Below are 19430 nucleotides of genomic sequence, written 5' to 3' on the forward strand. Positions count from 1 at the left end.
CCTAATGCATAGTGGAGACATGGTATGCATTGCAATTCAAGGAAATACATACAGGAAGCCTGTTGTTGTAAATCTATGGTGACCGTCATTTGCCCTGCTTGAGCATACTGGCTGGTGGGCAATCAAACAGTGCGTAGCGTTAATGCAGATATGTCAAAAGCTGAGAAGTTGGGAGTAGACCTTGCCAGTCTAGCTAGCTCGCTAACAAAGAAAAAGGAGGAACCTACCACGTGACGAGGTTGCACTATCCGAGGGAATTTCGGCAACAATCCCCTGCAGTTTTTTGGTGAAAAAAACCAAGGGTGCTATCACAAAAACGCGTCTTGACTCGATCACTATGCCATCAACGGGTCCAAAAATGCAACCAGAATGCCAGAAAAGGCCCAGTTCACAGAGCCGCCCGGGTCCGTTCCGGATTCAGGCGACGGGCGAATCAACGATCTACACCTCGCTCGGCTGCTAGCTCGCCTCGCCGCTACAGCGAATATAAGACGAGGCCGTGAAACAGTCCTTTCTAATCCGAAATACTTCACATGTAGAGGATTTCACGGCACTCCTGAACAAAAATCCCGATTCTCAGTAAGCGAAATGTAATCCTGATGGCAGTTTGTCGCGAGCCCTTTTCTCTCGTTTTAGGGAGAGACGCTTAGAAAATGGCGGCTAGCTCCTCTCCCTCGGATTTGAGTCTGACAAACACAGAAGTGCTGTGTGTGTTTGTGTGTGTGCGTGCGCGCGTGTGCGTGTGTTGCTTGCTGGTAGGCGGGAGACATTTCTCATACTCACCACTAGAGTAAAGGGCAGATAAGAAACGACATAAAAGCTCAAAAGAAGATACCACAGGAGGGCATTGTCTTCCAAAAGATAGCGCAATGTCAATTCTGCACTTGTTAGAACCAGGCTGTTATAAAAAGCTGCTGCCGGAAGGTAATGTGGAAATATTTCCACTGCTATTTATGACTCTCTCATCCACCGTACGTGCAATAAATATTTCCCGTTATTGCACATGTTTTGTATCCACATAAAGCACATGGACACAAAACCAAGCCAAGATTAACATATAACTGACATGTCCCTACATAAAAGGATTGATTTGCTCTTTTAAATAGCTAAATTATAATTGGTACTTTTTTCTATTAGGTATTACATAACAAATAATTGCATTAAAGTAACGTGTACATTAAACTATGGCACAGTATAGTAATTATTTGTAATTTTACATTTGCACACTACATGTACCATTTATACTGTTTTTATAGTTACTTTTAAGCAATCCAAGTCAATATCTTGTGAAATAAATGAATATATTTTTACTATATTTACAATATTTCACATTTTAATTGTACATTTTTATTCATATCGTTATATCTTCTATCTTTTATGGTTGTATTTTTTTTCTCTTTCTTTGTACAGGTACTTGTGTTGTATATTTTTTGACCGCTATGCACCATATCACCAAGGAAACTTCCTTGTTTGTGTAAACCTATTTGGCGATAAATCTGTTTCTGATTCAGATAACAATAGAGGGGATTAACCCTATAAAGAAAACTGAGCTGAGTCTAGATCGCCTCTTTTCTTTCATGTCACTTTTCAAAGGGAACTATAGATCACCGTCCACTACAGCAGCCTTTGTGAAGGTACAGCTAGTGGCCACTTGAAGGAGCTCTAATACACATGATTGTTAAATTCAGCTGTAGCCCAAATAGAAAACAACGTCACCTGCTGTGTACGGATCGGGGGAAAGCACCCAGTTGCACCCAACCTAACGACCTACACTGATCTCAACATATCAAACTACAGGGGGTGGACATAAAGCAAAAACACTAATATAATGCAGTCAAATACATGATTTGTTTAGTCTGTAGTCTGTCTCAGAGGTTGCTAATTTTTCATTTGAGGTTAGCTGGTTGAGTTGTAGTAGATTAAGATGAACCTAATATTTTATAATGTAGTACAACACCACCTCAAACTGTTATAGTTATAATTAAGTTATAATGATAAACAATTATGATTACAGTCTCAACAAAACTGTACAAAAAAGCTTTAAATAGGGCTGGGTATTGTTTAAAACTGATATTTTTGATACTAATACAATACTTGAGGTTTAGCACCAATACTAAACCGATACCTTGTTTTGAGAAAAATGAGGCTAAAGTTCTCAAATATTAAATACTGTCTAAGAACAAGCAGCTGTACAAAAACTTTAGTCCTAAATTGGCAAAATTGTGATTCAAATTGGGAATTGCCTGGTCAAATAATAAGTCAACAAGGCAACAAATTGAACCTGACATCTGGATGCCAGCCTTCAGTACTTGACAGTGTTTGATACTTGGTGTTGTACCCCGCCCTAGCTTTAGGAAAGTAATACTTGTTGCAGAGATATTGGATTGGACTGTAGGTATTGCTTTACTTGTGCCCATCCCCTATAATTATTAACTGTTAGAAATAGGACTTGGCATCTAATTTATGAATGTATACAGCCTTGTATTTCCATTTAGCTTTTTCGGCTGATGAGAGAATTAAGAAAATTTAAATTTTGCATCATGTAGCTCAAAATTAAGTTTAAGAATTTAACACATTTATTTACATAGATGATGAAAGTCTGTCTTAGCATTACAATGATTAGTATTAAAATGTGACGCCGACATTAGAGGTGGAAATATGATCTAAGGAATTTTTCGTTCAGTCACTCAGTGTTTGTTGGTACTTATTATGACTAAATCCTCATGTTACAGTGTAGTTGTGGGGCCTCTGTAACATTATACGAGTATTTATGTGAACTGAACTACGTGTTCAGTTCTGTGATATCTTGTCTTGAATTTTAAACTGAGGATTAGTTACTCGCCTATTCTTTGTCTGTGTAGTGACTATCATTGCTCATGCTAATCCAGTTTATCTTATGTAATATTGAAATTAACAACTGTTTATCACTTCCTGTGCACTAGAGGATTTTCACAGGAAAGACATGTCACACATTGGATGTTTTATGACATTATTTGACAGGTTATAACACATAAATGTCAATATGTTAATGTTGTTTATCATTACTTTAAGCCTGCTAATCATCAGAAATGGGTTACGTAAGTGTTGTGAATTTGGATGAGTTCAGTACCCCTGATCAGCCGGTGCTTGAGACTCACACTGACGTACACCAATGTTACTGTTAAGTAATGCAAATGAATGCATACCACTTACTTCCAACAGGTCGGGCATGGCCTCTGTTCATTATCAGACTACCAGAGTAGACATGCATAATTAGTTATTATCAATGTGTGTGCATGTGTGAGTGAGAGAAAGAGAGTGAGCTGTCTAATTGCCTGTGTCGAAATTATATCAAATCTATATCTACATAAAAGCCTTCAAATGCCAGCATCAAATTGCTGACGTCTTTGATAATTATCCAACAAGCTGCATTTATCCTCTTCTGCTATACAGGGAAATGCCAAAAAAACAAAACAAAAAAAAAAAATCCATTCATCCGTCTTCTTATCAGGTTCTGACTCATGGTGGCAACAGGCTGTGCAAAGTTGCCTTAACTTCGAGCTCCTGGGCCATATCCTCCAGCTCCTCTTGGGGGCTCACAGGGAATTCCAAGGCGTTCCCACACTTGCTGGAATATGTAATCCATCCAACATGTTCTTGATCTCCTCCCGGTTGGACATGCCCAGTGTCCCAGTGGGATGAGTCCAGTGAGTATCCTAAATGAGATGCTGCACCTCATGTGGCTCCTTGAGACGAAAGAGCAGCCGTACCTTTAGGGTGAGCCAAGGCACCCTAAAATGGAAATTAATTTCGGCCGCAAGTATCCACAATCTCATTCTCGTTCTGGCCACTTCTAAGAACCCATAACCGCGGGTGAGAAGTGGTTAAGAGCACGCCCTCCGGCTCACTCAAAAATAAAAACTAAATAGTAGTAATGCTTATTTAGGAATACCTTTAACTCCATTGTTGAAACACTCCGTTTAATAATCCAAGAGGCCATAATCCCAGTGTCCACACGTGGAAATAATATGACACCTAAGAACAAAAAGAATGAAGAGACAAACATTAGTTGAATATTTCGGCACAGAGCCAGGCTCAGTACATAAAGTTAATTAAAGGGCAGGTTCACAATTTTTCAAGTGTGTCTTAAAACAACAGTCAGGTGTCCATATGAACAGTGAAAGAGGATTTCCTGGCTGTAATTATTCCTCCTGTTCATACTGGCTATTAAAAGATCCTCTTCAAATGTGCTTTCAATGCAAGTGATGGAGGCCAAAATCCACAGTCATTTTGTGCAAAAATGCATTTAAAAGTTGATGTGAAGCTTATATGAGGCTTCAGCAGTCTGAGTTCGTCATGTCAAGTGGATGTCTAACACATTTACAGTCTTTTTAGCATCAAATTCCCTCTTTGTGTTTCCTCAGACAGTGTTTCCCTGTTGAGCTGCGGTGAAAGTATAGTATCAAGAAGAGGGACCTTGGCACTAAAAAGACTGTAACGTTGAAAGATAGCTTCTTGATTTGACTCTTTTGGACGGAAAGCTTCATATTAGCATCAGATAAACTTTTAAATAAAATTTTGCACAGAAGGACTGTGGATTTTGTCCCCCATCACTTACACTGTAAGTGCATTATCAAGGGATCTTCTAACGGCCGTTATGAACAGGGGAGATGATTATGGCAATAAAAACAGTTTCAATCTTCCTTTGGGCACCTGGCTGTTTTTTTGACAGACTTGAAAATTTATGAACCTGTCCTTTAACTGTCTTGTTGAGTCTCGGTGTTTTTTTTTTTTCACGTCCAGCTGGCAGGCTAACGCTAGCTGGCTAACGATGCCTCCACTCACGTTATCATTGCAAATTTATAACGTTAATGAAAAAGTTTTAGATATTAAATGATGTCAACACCAAGCTGCGAAATTTAAACGTTAGTTACGAAAGGGGCTTCTTTATTGACTGTCGCGTCAAAGAGTTCACTGCCAGTAATTTTTGTGGTATAACTACTTTCTCTAAGCTAGTGTTTGGGGTACACCGACGTAGTGGAGCTAACGCTGAGCGGCTGGCCAATAACAGCCAACTTAGCTAGCAGGCTAAGCTAATGCTCGTTAGCTTGTTTGCTTCCCGATCCCATCCTGACTTCTCAATGACTGCCGTTTTTTTTGCACGTTTGGCTGAAAAGTGCACTTAAAAAATACAACCTACTCAAATCAAACAGCCGACGGTTTAACCAAATGAGTGTTTTTTCCTGACAAGCGGAGCGTTTGTTAATTTTGAGGAAAATAACAAGACAAAATCTTACTTACCTGCTTGTCCTGTTACTAACCGTTTACGACTTGATAACAACCCTCCCCCCCTGCGCTGCTATTGGTCAATTCTTACATTTGAGGCTATCTATTGGCTCCCGTCGCTGTCAGTCTGTACAAATGCCCGTACAGCGGAAATGTGGACGAAAGTTCATAGCACGAAACTTCATTATCCCAAAATATTGTTTTCATTTGAAAATGTTTTCTTTAGTGTCCCAACATTTATAAATGACTGCTTTAACTGGCCCATTACACGAATGTTACTTACACCGCTCGCATGCTAGCTACTCATAGTCCAACCTGATGTATTTTCACTCAAAGTAACTACAGTATCTAATATTTTTAATGCTTTGTCTTTGAGACTTTACTTGTAAATAAACCGCTCATTTTTCAAAGCACAGTGCGAATTACAAGCAGATACCGCTGATGGCTGCAAATGAGTTTGTTCATAATGTTTAATTTGATCTTATTTCGTGCATCCAATGCTAAAAAGATGTTGCTGATTTGAATGGTAAGGGTCTTTCAATCCATCCTCCCAAAGTAGGAGAAGGGACAGAATTGGAAGCATATGCTTTACATGAGTGGACAGAAGCTGAGACAGGAGATAAGTATAGGCAAGGGACAGAGGATGCATGTAAATATAAATTAGTGAGGCAGCACTGGGCTAGTGGTATAATAATCCAAGCTGTAGCATTGCAGTGGGACAGTTACAAAACAATTCTGAGGGATCCTGAGAGGTTCCTATAAAGTGATCGACCATTTCTCCACAGTTTCATTAATGCTTAAAGCCTCCGGGGTCACATCTGCAGGTAAATATTGAGTTACTGATATCCCACACCTATGGCAGCATAGCAACAAGGCCTGTATGAGAAGGATGGCCTTATAGATATAGAGCAATAATGGCTACAAACACATAATGGAAATGTGGGAGTCCCAGCAAACCTGTCAGTCAACATGTTATATTTACATGGATGTTTTTTATGTGTTGGCTTGGCTTCAGCTGATCCATCACCTCTTAAATTGTTAACACCTTCCTTGTCTTTAAATCTCAAGGGTCAAAGTTGGACAAGAATGATGTAGTCATTAATGACATCAATCAGTTTTATTATTATGCAAGACAGACAATGGTGGAGGACATATTCAGATCCTTTACTGGAGTAAAAGTAACAACACAATGTAAAAATACTTCAGTAAGGATAAAGCAGATAAAATTTGCAAGTAAAGGCCCTGAATTCCGATTTTACTCAAGAAAGGCGCAGAAATATTATTGACAAAATGTAGCTAATCAAAGTAAAAGTGCTGATTATGCCAGCCTCTATCATATATATTCTTATATATCATAATATTGGCATATTATTACTAATTAATTAATTCGTAAGTAGCATTTTAATGTTGTAGCTGGTCATGATTGAACTCATTTTAACTTGATGTACTTTCAGATAGCTTAATCCTTGACATTGCATCATATTTACTAAAATGATCATATGTATTATGTAAAATTTAAAATAAACAGCTGTCAAACAAATGTAGTGTATTAAAAAGTATAGTATTTCCCTTTGAAATGTAGTGGAGTAGTATAAAGTACCTCAAATTGATCTTAGGTACAATACTTGAGTAAATGTACTTAGTTAAATTCCACCGTGGAGGTTAAGTGATGAGTTTATTTTTGTTAATTTCCTCACTTTCCAGATTCAATTAAAGGTAATTCAATATTTACACATGTCTTCATAAGTGTAGGTTTTAACTTTAAAAGCATAATATAGATGATAATGTATTCTTCTGTTGTGGGAGTTGGTGCTACTTCACTTTTTTTACTTTACTTGTATTTCATGGTTCATTTCACGTTATGGTATGTGGCCATAGATCAGCATTTTTGCCTGTGATAACTTGTGAATGTAGTTCCTCAGATAAGGTGGAGAAGTGCAGCTGTAAAGACATGGCCCCAACCAACGTCTGTTAGTGTTCTAGTGAAGTGTGACTTCTGCATTTTCAAAATATTCTTGGCACATTTTACAGAATGTCAACTTGGGATGTGACCAGATAAAAACTGGACTTGTCCTAACTGCATTATTGATGCACTATTTCATTTACCACTGCCAGAAGCAAAGTTGATGTTGACTAAGCTTTGCTAACAATAGCTCAATCTGACATATTTTTTATCATGTCTGAAGCTTTTCTCCATTGATTCTCTCCATCTGGCATCTTTGATATTCCTGTCTTTATCTCTCCTCAATCTCTCCATATTTCTTCCCTCAATCCAGCTTCACCCATGAGCTTTCACTTGTCATAGTGTGAGTTACAGTAGAGTGTGTATCGGTATGAGAGTGGTATCAGGAGTTTATGGCCTTCATCCTCGTGATCTGACCTTTGTGTGAATGGATTTCCTTCTAGTCGAGCTGATTGAAAGTTCCTCCTAACTTCTTTCTGATTAATACTTTTGCCTCGTAATGAAGATCTCCCATTTCAAGGGCTCGAAACGCTGATGAAACATGTACATGTAGTTATAGTGAATCAACACTAGATGGAGCTGAAACATCACGTTCAATAACATCAGGTAATGCTCTCACCCTGTGCTCACTATGGAATAATTCAGTTATTGGCCATACTCTAGTTAACCACTTGAAGCCTGATGTTTCCAAAACTCCCCTTTAATTTCCCTCGAGGCAGTGACAACATAAGGTAATCATTTTTCCAGGCTGTTGAGAGGCAACGCTTATTGTAATGTTTATGGTGTGAAATATTCTAGTCAACGACACGTTCTTCAAGGTCTGCAGTGCAATCATTTTGAGATTATATTATCAAATACCATTTTAATGGGAAAAAACTTGAACATGATTATAAGAATAGATGTTTTATTGCCATTCATGATGTACTGTATGGTAATTTCATCATATTGTCTTCTGCAGTGTCTGTGGACAACACTGTGTGTTATTTTTCCTCTTCATATAGGAAAATCCAGTTACTGTAAGTGATCTCATCTGCATAATAACATCCATCGTTCCATGAAAGCACACTGCACGTGATGTGACTGTGATGTTTGCTAGAATTAGAATGTGCGTCTGCACGACAAGAGTTTGTAGTAATGGACCTACCGTAGAGTCTGTGAGGTTGAAGAGGTTATCTGGATTAAGCTGTCAACTTCCCATTTTCACTGACCAAATAAAACAATATACCAATATGTGCTTTATTAGTGGCCAAAACCAAAAGTAAATGAAGTAAGATTTTTAATTCACCAGTAAGACGTTCACCAGGTTTCTACAATGGAGAAAATATGAGCTTAATTGGGTTATTCTAACAGAGTTACATTGTTTTCATGTGGAAACCTGAAACTGGTTAGTTGATAACCATGTTAGGAGATAAACTCTCATGCATATAAATGCACCATTGAGACCGACAGTTTTAGCCAGTAGGCATGACAACTCCCTCATGGGACAGATTTCCGGATCATCTGGAGTCCGTAGTTTTATGACCATTGCATCAAATGGAAATATTCTAAATGTCTTGTGCATCAGTTTATACAAATTTCCCAAAATCCAGCCAGAGATATTTGGTATGCTTGGGGACTTTGGAGACTGAACTAGAATAGAAAATAATGGGTTTGAACAACATTTAGCTGCACAGCATGAGTTTGTTTAATGGCTGACTCACCATCAGGTCAGTGAGGTGTAATAGATTAAATTAGGAAGGGACGGACATGTAGATTTATTGATTTTCCTTCAACTCTTTCGTTGAATTGCATTGTTGTGAAGGAGCACAGCTTGTGATTTGTACTCTGAAAGAGATTTATCTTTCTCACTACAAAATACACAACACCAACACAACAGCGGCGGCACTAATACTGCTCCAGAAAAACAAACAGTCATTATGTAATCACCGGAGAAACCCTGGCTGTGAAACTAATGAGAATACAAATGAAATCATCCTGGCTAAGGCTTATCAGTAATTGTAAAGATGAGCAACTCTCCCAAAGCTAGAAACCCTGATTGTAAAAAATGAATCCTTAAGATGGCAGTAATAGTTAGCCTGAAGCTGCTCTGTAGGCGATGACTAACCTTCTTGGTCTCTTTAAGTGTTTGCATGAAAGTTCACATCCGTTTTAGCATTATGATAGCGCCAAGAGCTAGAAATCACAGCGCATATTGTGATCATCTGAAAAGCATCATGAATACTGTCACAGTCAGTATTTTCAACTTGCATCCCCATATTTCATGATTAAAAGCAGGAAAAAAAGTCCTCTCTTGTTCCTGTTCATGGGAGAAAATAGTGGATGCTCACTTGGGCAGAAGGATCTTATTTAAAAGCTGATGTTGAGCTGCACTCCCCTTTGAGACACACAAACACACACACACAAAGCTTAAAAGGATCACACGATGCTCAAAATGTATTTCTTGTTTGTTTTTGTCTCAGGGGACTGTGGAGACAAATGGCAGTGTGATCCAGAGCCAGGCTCTAAAGCCGGTACCCCATAATAGTAGCTGAATGTATATATGTGTACTTTTTATGGAAAGCGTATTGTGTTGTCTCTATAAATAACACTTGGCTTGACAGCTCAAACCATTTGTTAAATTTTTCATTCAGTCAAATGCAACACACAGTTTATTATCTCTTGACATCTTTTCAAGTATGAAAATAACAATATCGAAAATAAATAACAATAAATAATATCGTGAATTACACTGTGATTTTGATCAATCACCACATGTACCACATAAGTATAAAGGCGTCATTGTCTCAGCTGGAATGACAGCAAGTCACCAGCATCCTATGCCGCTTATTCCTGCTGACATGAAACTTAAATTGCTGCATTAAAAAAAAAAAAAAAGACATTAACATTAACTTTTCTTATCGGGTAACTTTCTTTACATTGCAAAAAGTGCATGATAAATAGACGTTTCTTTAATATGAGCACATCTGGTGTTCTTGTACCTCAAAAAACCTCTGATCATTCAGGAAACACAGGCTGCTTATAGTTTACAACAGACGATTAACATTAGATTAATACACATCACAGTGGCATGTGAAATTCAGTTGTCTTAAAAGTTTTTGATGTTTTGCCACAACCAGAGCTCACACATCACTTGAAAGGGTTGAAAACAAAAAGAAAAACAAAAAAAAAAATCATGATTTTAGGGCGACAAAAAGATGAGGTTCATACACAACTGGACATAAACTGCAGTTCATAGAAATGCACATGTGCTAGGCATACTGGTATAGTAGGAATGTGGATTGTGAAATGCTGATCACATGGATAATGTGCCCATATGATTTACAGTGTGTGGTTTGTGTTTTTGGTTTATATTTGTGACGACTCCACTGGACGCCCCCCCCCCTCTCTGGTATTTATATATTTACAATAAATCAGTAAACAGAGTTACTGCATAGCCCACTCGAATGTCGTGCTTCAAGTCAACCAAACACCACAGAAAGTCACTTGGTAGATATGAGAATGAACAGCATCTTGATTGGATTCAGTGCATCATTCTCAGCTGATGATGCTCCGTATGTGGCTCACTGGTAGAGAGGCAATAAGTCTAGTAAGTCTCTTTATTCAGTTGAAGAGTTTTGCTCCAAAACATTATGAATCCATGAGCATGAAAGTTCATTCTTGGCCTTGTTGATAGAAGTTTAACAAAAAAAACCCTGACTCAAGACCTACTTACTAGCATTTTCTAGAGCTTTCAATTGATGATTGACCACCAGATGTACAACACAATCTGGAACCTAACTTAAAGCTGCACTAATCAATATTTTTATATGAACAATGGGTCAAATGACAATGTTTAATGTGAAAGAGGTCAGGTAGTGACCAACCAACCGATAATTGTCATCTGATTCTGTGGCTCCACTGAGGTTTATGGAGCATTTTAGCCTCTTTCAGCTCATTGTTTTGGTTTAACTGCCCACAGCTTTTATATTTTGGTTCTAATCAGCATCATTTAAGACGCAGCAGGCATCTATATTAGTAAAAAAGCTCTGAAAATCCACTTTTCTTTCCCTGTCCCCCCACACAAAACAGCAGACAGACAAAGTTAGCGACTAGCTGGTTGATGTAGTGGAGCATTTAGCCGCTAAAAAGCCAGATATCTCCCTCAGGAATTAGTGGAAACCAAAACAGCGCTAAAAGCAGAATGAATATCTGGTTTACATTCATCCGGTGGACACAAAAACAACTTGAATGCTAACGTTGCTCTGTGTCTGCTGCATGTGTAAACAGGCAACTGTTTGCTAACATATTCACCAAAGCAACTTTAGATGATAATATGTCAATGTGTTTGCCCCCAAGCCGCCAAAGGTTTAAAGGTGCAGGGTGTAGGATTTAGTGGCATTTAGTAGTGAGGCTGCAGATTGCATCCAACTAAATACCCCTCCCTCTCTCCTTCCACGCATGTAGGAGAACCTACGGAGGTTGCGAAGCGAAACTCATTAAAAACACAAAAGGCCCTCTCTGGAGCCAGTGTTTGGTTTGTCCATTCTGGGCTACACTAGAAACATGGCGGGCTCCGTGGAAAAGGACCCGCTCCCTATGTAGATATAAAGGGCTCATTCTAAGGTAACAAAAACACAACAATTCTTATTTTCAGGTGATTATACACTAATTAAAACATACTTATGAATATTATATTCCATTTCTGCCAAGTCTTCTGCTAGATGCCACTAAATTCTACACGTTGCACCTTTAAGATTATTTTGTCAAGCTACATATTAAGTTTAGATACAGTAGTTGCTCAAATTAGGCAGTATGTGAAAAAAAAAGATTATAACCACAGAGGAATATTTCAACATTTTGGGAAATATGCTAATTTGGTTTTTGTCTGGGAGAAGAAAATGAGCCTTTACACCTAATAAAAACCCTATCTTACTCACTAATTAACACGTTATATCTTGTTTGTTTAATCTGTACATAAACTGGAAAATTGACAATTTGGGATTTTAGGGAGAGTTACATGCTGTAAGTATTTCATATGTGTATTTTTGAACATCATAGGTAGCCGAGTTAGCTGTTGCCCACTGCCTCCAGTCCTTATGCTAAACTATGTTGATTGTCTCCTGGCTCTAGCTCCTTACTTAATGCACAGACATGAGAGTGATATTGATTTTTTCATCCAACTCTCAAAATGAAAGCGAATGACTTGAAATGTCACTACTAACCCATTATCGGCTTGACTTAATTGATAGCGGTGTTTGCCATACATTTATGTCATGGTGGGAATATTATTTTGGAACAAAACTCTTCAGGTAGAAAGTATGGAATGTGTTAAACCTTTCTGGAAAGTTAACGAAAGCAGCACGACTGCACCAAGCTGATAGAGGACAGAGAAAAGTAGCACAACACCAAATTAACAAACACAACGACCAGACAATAATCTTTGTGACAGCAAAATAAAATAATAATAATAATAATGATAATAATAATAATAAAAAAAGAAAATAAAATCACTTAATCTTTGCCCCAGTAGCATTTGAGTCCAGCGTCCGCTGGGATGGGATCCAGTTCAGTGCAGTCCAGCGGCACAAGCTCCAAGTTCCCTCACGTGTTAGAAAGCAAAAGAAAAAGTGTGCAAGCAGGAATATAACAGAAAATGTCTATGGCAAGCAAACAATGAAAGAAAATGGAGTGCTGTACATTCACACCCAAATTCCAGATCCAAACTTAGCTTGGTCACATGCATCTTTTGATCCACTAACCTCTCATCTCAAAAAGTCTGCAGTGTCCTCTATCCCTGTCCCCATCTATTTTCTCCTGAAAGTCTGTATAATGTCCCTCTTGAGGTTTAGGAGACTGATGCAGTCTCTTTCTCTCTTGCTCTCTCTAGCCTTGCCCCAGCTCAGAAAGTGTTTTAGTGTACTCCAGTGATGTGGCAGAAAATGATGACAACGACAGCTGGAGGTTTCTCCCAAAGCACATGTCTAGGACAAAGCTGGTTTCCTCTCTCATAGCGATGTGGACTGCTTGATGCTGTGAAAGCTGACCCGCGAGGGTGAAGTGGGGATGGACATAGCCTGGGTCATCCTGGCTCGGATGGAGTGCTGCTCCTGCCATCGATGGAACCGCTTTCTTACAGCTGAACGCACCTGTCAGTCACAAGAAAGACCAATTAACAAACTAGATACGCAGTCAGCTGATTACATTTCGTTAACATGGTCACGATTTAATTTATTAACAAGCACAGTTGTCTTATTGTGAAAAATGTGCTTGTTAATAAATTAAAAATGAATGAACTTAGTTTTATTGTTCTGTTAATAATTAATAATAATATGTGTATTCAAATATTCCACTTACATGGATGCTAAAAACCTACATTAAAAACATTCTTAATAATTCTTCAAGGTCACTGTGGGGTATGTATGTATAGGGTTTAATTTTATATAGTTCATATATTAATATTTAATTAACTAGAAAGGTCTGACACATGTGAAGCCTAGACAATTGTTAAGAGTATTAATCGGTTTAGTATTAATGTAGGTTAATTACATTAGAATCTAGAAGCCTGTTACTGATGGTAAAATAAAAAAGTAGATAAATAAAAATAAATAAATGGATATAAATAAATAATAATAAATAAATATATATATACGTCAAAATGTTGATTTATTTAGTCAAAAATAATTTTACTGAGATTTATGAAGAAAAAGTAAGCGATACTAAGTGAAAATATTAAGTAAAAACAACAAGTCAAAATGTTGACTTAGTAAGTCAAAATGATAAAATGATTAGATGTACTAAGAAAAAATATGAGATACTACATCAAAATTGTAAGATAGTAACTAACTGTGAGATTTATCTTGATATAATAATGCAATTTTTTAAGATATGGAGTCAAAATTATGAGACGTGGCTTAATATCTCATTATTTTGATTTAAAAAGTAAATCTTTGGATTTATGTCATAATTTTGACTTACTATCTCATAATTGTAACCATACTATGATTTGACTTGGCATGGTCATCCTTATTTTTTTTTATTATCCCTTTATTCCTTTTTTTTCTTTTCTTGGCAGAAATGAGCTTCCATATAAAATCAGCCTCTGTGATGTAAAAACTGCCTTTACAGGTCCAGTTCAAAACACAATCCTTGGTAACAACACGCCATACATCATTTTAATGATGATTAAAAAAGGTTCCTCCGCTCCTCTCTCACCCCCCCAATCCCAAAATCAATTGCCCCATATGTCCCACTTCATCCCTTACCCTCACTAATCACAATATAGTTTGAAAGCAAAAAGCTGATCCTCAGAAAATAACAAAAACCCCCTCATCTTAATGCACCGAAACATTTTACAGCTCAAATCATTGGTGCACTAACCAGCATTGTGTTTGGCTATTGTCCTTCGGCTCAATGTTTGATAATTTAATCCTCTATACATGTTTGAGGACTAAATGTTTTCTTTTTCTCTTGAGTGTGACCGCCGCTATCCTCTGTTCATCTGTCTCATTTCTTCCCCTTTGCTTTTCCTGTTACTCTCAGCGCGTAACAAAACACTAAATCAATATCCTCTGTAAACTACACATACTGCTTAAGCCCCTTGTTGGAGCTACAACACGGTTCATGATGAGATATTCATTTATCATCCAGCCGGCTAAAGCAGTGTGGGATGGTAACCAAAGGGCAGCAGTCAGCTGATGCATCCACATACTACTCCAGGAATAACTTGTAAGATAACAGTAATGGTTTCTCTGTGATATGATGTTAAGCTTCGTAGCCAGATGGAGCTGTACAGTGGACTGGAGAACCAGATTATGATTCAGCTGACGAACCAGCAGCTTGCCTTGATTAAACCTAAAGATCTAACAAAATCCTCATTATCACGATGAAAAGGTCAAGCGTTAATATAATTATCTTTATGCGTAGCTTCTGGCTCAGGTGGCCCTATTAGGAGCTATTCGGTAACATCAGGCAGTATGTCACAGGTTGCAGTCGAAGCTAAAATGGTATTGATTGAAACTTTGAAGAGTATGATGGCGTAATTAATTAAAAAAAAATGCTTTTAAGTACTAAGCTGTCCTTTCTGAGACAAAACCTTTTAAGTCTTTGAAAATCAATTCTTTTCAATCTTTCTGCTTTTCCCACTTTTCCCACAAGTTTTTTTCACATGAGTGACTTTCTGTATTTTTTTGCTCTCGCTCGTTTGAAGCGAGAGCTCAGAGCTCGTTTCATATTTCTGTGAATCAGTCAGAATTAAAAACATTTAGATGCAACATTTGGATCAAAATGTGATGACAGCATTAAACTTTTAAGATTCAGATTAACAATATTATTATCCCAGATGGAAATGTGCACAACATTTAACATGCAGAATAAAAACATACGCACTAAAAGAGAGAAACAAAGAGAAACAATCTGCATTAGTCCAAGACAGTAAAAGTACACAAAACTACACGGCAACGTCCTGCAGTGCTTTGTAAATAATTATATAATAACAATAAAACCAAACCAACTTTGACTGTTGCACAGTTAGTAGTAATATTTAATGTTGCAAGAAATACTTTTTTTTTTAAAACCACATTTCCACAAGCTTTAAAAATGGTTTCCAACAGGAAGCCAGAAAGGAAAAAAAAAACAACAAGGGTCAAGAAGTTGCAAAGTTTGCTTTAGTATTTCCACACTGCTGCGGTTTAGGTCTACAGCTTCTTTTTTTTCCTCTCCTGTTTTACGCTGTTTGTGTGGTTAAAAAAAAAAATGAAATAATTGTTTGCGTTAGGTGCTGGGAAACATCTGGAGAGACGGAGCAAAGAGGGGAGGGGGATAGTTACAGATAAAGGTGGGAGGGAGGACGGGAGGGTTATGAGTTCTGGATGGGATTAAAAGGGAAGACGGAGGATTTACTTTCCTAATTTGTGTTGTCGGGAAAGGAGAACACTGCATGCATTTGTTATTGCATGTGGTCACAAAAAACAACAAAACAAAATACTGCTACTACACACAATAATGACATTAGTACTAATAAAAATGATAAAAATACAACTACTGCTACTACTACTAATAATGAGAGTATTACCACATATAAAATAGTACAATTTCTGCATGCATCTTAATATTTCTGTGCTATTTTGAGAGGTTTCACCCCTGATTTCTCCATGGAATCAAATTAGGGCTGACACTGTCATAAAGCGTCAAAAGTGATGTCACTTATGTTGGTACATGACAAGTCTTAATTGTGCCCTAAATATAAGTGCTTCGAGCTTTATCGCTCAATTCCCTGCAATAACACACAGCAACAGCCACCAAAAGGGAGAGTGGAAGCGCCAGAAGCGGAGGAATTATAAATAAGTGTTTGAAGCAGGTTGAACATAAAATGTTAGATCAATAAGCGGATGTGAATGTGCTTACCTCACTGTTTAGGAAGCAGTAAAACACTGACACAAAGAAGCCCTGTGTGAGAGGTGGAGAAAGATAAAGACAGGAACAAAACATCATCAAAAAGGAGGGCATTCAAAACATCAACGCCCTGATCCTGTTTTAAATCGCTCACACAGCAGCTTATCACACACACACGTTACATTCATTCAATCATCTCCTGAGAGGAACAGTAATTTCACCGTCCCTTCATTACAATTACTGTGTTTTTTCACATATATATATATATATATATAAAAATCCACCCACACAATGATGAAATTATACTCTCTCTGAAAGCCATCTAATCCTTTATTGTTTGCAGGATAAATCGTACCTGGAAGGATTCCAAAAATGAGTTGAAATATATGAAGACAATTTGAGAGATCTCATCTTCCCCCGGGTTCACAAAGAACAGCATATAGGTGATTCCCAGGAGAGGAAGAAGTACCAGTGTAGCCTTCACCGCTTTCCTGTAGACGAGGAGAGCAGTGAGCAGGAAAGCATGTCAGACAGCCACAGCAGACTTTTAGATGGAGGCAGGTAATAGCTGTACGACTGTATGTTTAGGCCCTCTTGACTCCCTTCACCACACTCCACCGATCAAGTATAAAACATGAATAATTTAAAGTGTGTACATGCAGGAGCATCTGAAAAGGTTTGTCTTTTGACTTTCTTTCTCGCAGGTATACAACAGAATACAGCAGGTTACAGCACACGTACCTGTATTGGATTGTCTCCGATGTGGTAGAGGCTCGCAGTTTGGTCATGAGGATTCTCACAATGTTGAAGAGGAAAATAAAATTGATCTGTGGGGGTAAACAAACAAACAAAGCACAGTGAGACTCTTTATTAAGGCGCTACAGTGGTCTTCATTGAGTGGTGCGGCCTGAACCACCTGAAGCTAAATGTCAGCAAGACGAAGGAGCAGGTCGTGGAGCCAACTCTGACCCCTGCGTCCATCCATGGGGAAGATGTTGAGATAGTCCCCTCCTACAAATACCTTGGAGTGCACCTTGATGACGGGCTGGGGCGGACTAAGAATACAGAGGCTCTTTACTTCCTGCAGAGGCTATGATCCTTTAACGTTTGCAACAAGATACTGCAAATGTTCTATCAGTTAGTTGTATCCAGAGCCATTTTCGACACAGTGGTGTGCTGGGGGGCGGATTTGAACAAGCTTGTTAGGAAAGCCACCGCTGTCATAAGAGGTGTGATTGAGCTAGACTTCCTGGGGGGCGACAGCAGAGATAAGGATGCTAACCAAGCTAGTGAGCAAAGTAAACAACACCTCCCTTTCCCTCCATGATGGGCTTGTTAAACAGAAGAACACCTTCAGCTTTCCCCTTTGTCACAATAACTGATAACTGGCTAAGAACTGTACTATATGATTATTATTATCGTTCTGCTCAATGTAATAATAATAAGTCTACTCGTTTTATTTTTTTAAAAATTATATTTCATTATATACTACATATATAATTACTTTAACTATTTATCTTGTTTTATTCTATTGGGTGTGATGTGTGCTGGTCAGTGCTGTTATGACACTAATATTTCTCCAAGGATTATTAAAGTTTTTCTTATTCTTATTCTTAACAATGTCAGAGATACAGAAGGTTGTTTTCTGTTCCACATTGTTGTTCTCAGCCGTTGACGGGTTTCTAATAAACAATGGACACATGTGCAGAAGGCGGGTAGAAAATGGGTAGAAAATTCATTGTCACAATGTTCTTATATTATAAATGGGTGTTTTCAGTGGAAACGTTAGTGCATAATGTTCGTCTGCAATTGTATTTCCCAAGGTTTAAACATATGATATAACACACCTGAGGACAGAATATATCAGGAGCATTAGATAGAAAGGAAAAACAAAGCTGTCATATAGTACATACATTTCTCAAACATATGGGTTTTCCATTTACAAACAACGGATACAGACGCAGCAGGGAAGTAGAAAACTCAAAGCCATAATGTCTTGATGGCTTATATATGTACATTTTCAGAATTTTGAAATATGGCAACTTGCTGCAAACCGAAGGGGTAAATGTGTATGTTGCCTCTAAAACTTTTTCTACCACACATTGTTGATAGATAACTATAACGTTAGCGTATACTGTTTCCTAAAGTCTGAAACTCCACAGATACAACAAAAGTAAAGTTACATGCATTGTCTGCAATTGTAATTCCAAAGGTAAAAACTCCACATTCAATATATCACAAAACACCAGGAAAGCCGTCAAGTGCAATACTACAACACATGAATAAAGTACATCTATAGATGGGATTCCCATTTATGTACACTGGGGTATTCAATACCACAATACCATGATAGATTATTGAGATGTTTTTAATGTTTAGAATTAAAACAAATAGCTGGAAACCAGCAAAATTACTATTAAGAGGTACATGTATGAGTGGCTCGTGTCCTCACATTTCTAAAACTTTTTTTTACCACATGTTGATAACCACAAACTATCGGCTCTAACTAGCTAACGTCACTAGCTAACGTTAGCATAGATGGTTTCCCAAACTCCAAACATATGCTATTTGCCTACAAATGTTGTTCCCAGGGTTCAAACTGAAAACTTCATAGATAGGCTACAACATATTACAAAAACGGATGAGAGAAATGTCAGAAGGAAAGGAAAATATATCAGGAAGAAAGAAAAAACACTGGGAAAGCTGTCATACAAATTTCAAACACATTAATCATCTATAGACAGGTTTTCCCTTTATAAACACTGGGGGATGTGGGCGCAGCAGGGGGGTTGAAAACTCAATGCCATAATGTCATGATAGCTTATATATGGAC

The 19430-nt window shown here is 37.8% G+C and overlaps 2 protein-coding genes and 1 long non-coding RNA gene across 7 annotated transcripts in view; 1 reads left to right on the forward strand and 2 right to left on the reverse strand.

Annotated features, from left to right (window-relative positions):
- The window catches only part of kansl1a (KAT8 regulatory NSL complex subunit 1a), a 32715-nt gene extending 27372 nt beyond the window's left edge, over positions 1-5343 (reverse strand). For 3 of the 5 annotated variants that reach the window (XM_042396464.1, XM_042396463.1, XM_042396459.1), the window contains exon 1: positions 228-752. The gene's annotated coding sequence lies outside the window, so the exon portion shown is untranslated. Of the gene's footprint in view, positions 1-52; positions 173-227; positions 753-3931; positions 4015-5280 lie in introns of those variants that run through there. The other 2 variants (XM_042396460.1, XM_042396462.1) reach the window with 2 other exon arrangements.
- A 6574-nt stretch (positions 5344-11917) lies between these two features.
- The window catches only part of LOC121886469 (corticotropin-releasing factor receptor 1-like), a 68294-nt gene continuing 60781 nt past the window's right edge, over positions 11918-19430 (reverse strand). Inside the window, exons 11-14 of the mRNA XM_042396465.1 lie at positions 17339-17424; positions 16953-17088; positions 16610-16651; positions 11918-13353 (exon numbers count right to left, since the gene is read on the reverse strand). Of these exons, the coding sequence (XP_042252399.1) occupies positions 13213-13353; positions 16610-16651; positions 16953-17088; positions 17339-17424 (405 nt within the window). The 3' untranslated portion in view covers positions 11918-13212. The remainder of the gene's footprint in view (positions 13354-16609; positions 16652-16952; positions 17089-17338; positions 17425-19430) is intronic.
- Positions 13268-18011, forward strand: LOC121886470. The gene is made up of 3 exons (XR_006092744.1): positions 13268-13355; positions 16941-17158; positions 17302-18011. It is a non-coding gene; the product is annotated as an uncharacterized LOC121886470 (long non-coding RNA).

Source organism: Thunnus maccoyii, chromosome 20 (assembly GCF_910596095.1).
Source record: "Thunnus maccoyii chromosome 20, fThuMac1.1, whole genome shotgun sequence".
Lineage (NCBI taxonomy): Eukaryota > Metazoa > Chordata > Actinopteri > Scombriformes > Scombridae > Thunnus > Thunnus maccoyii.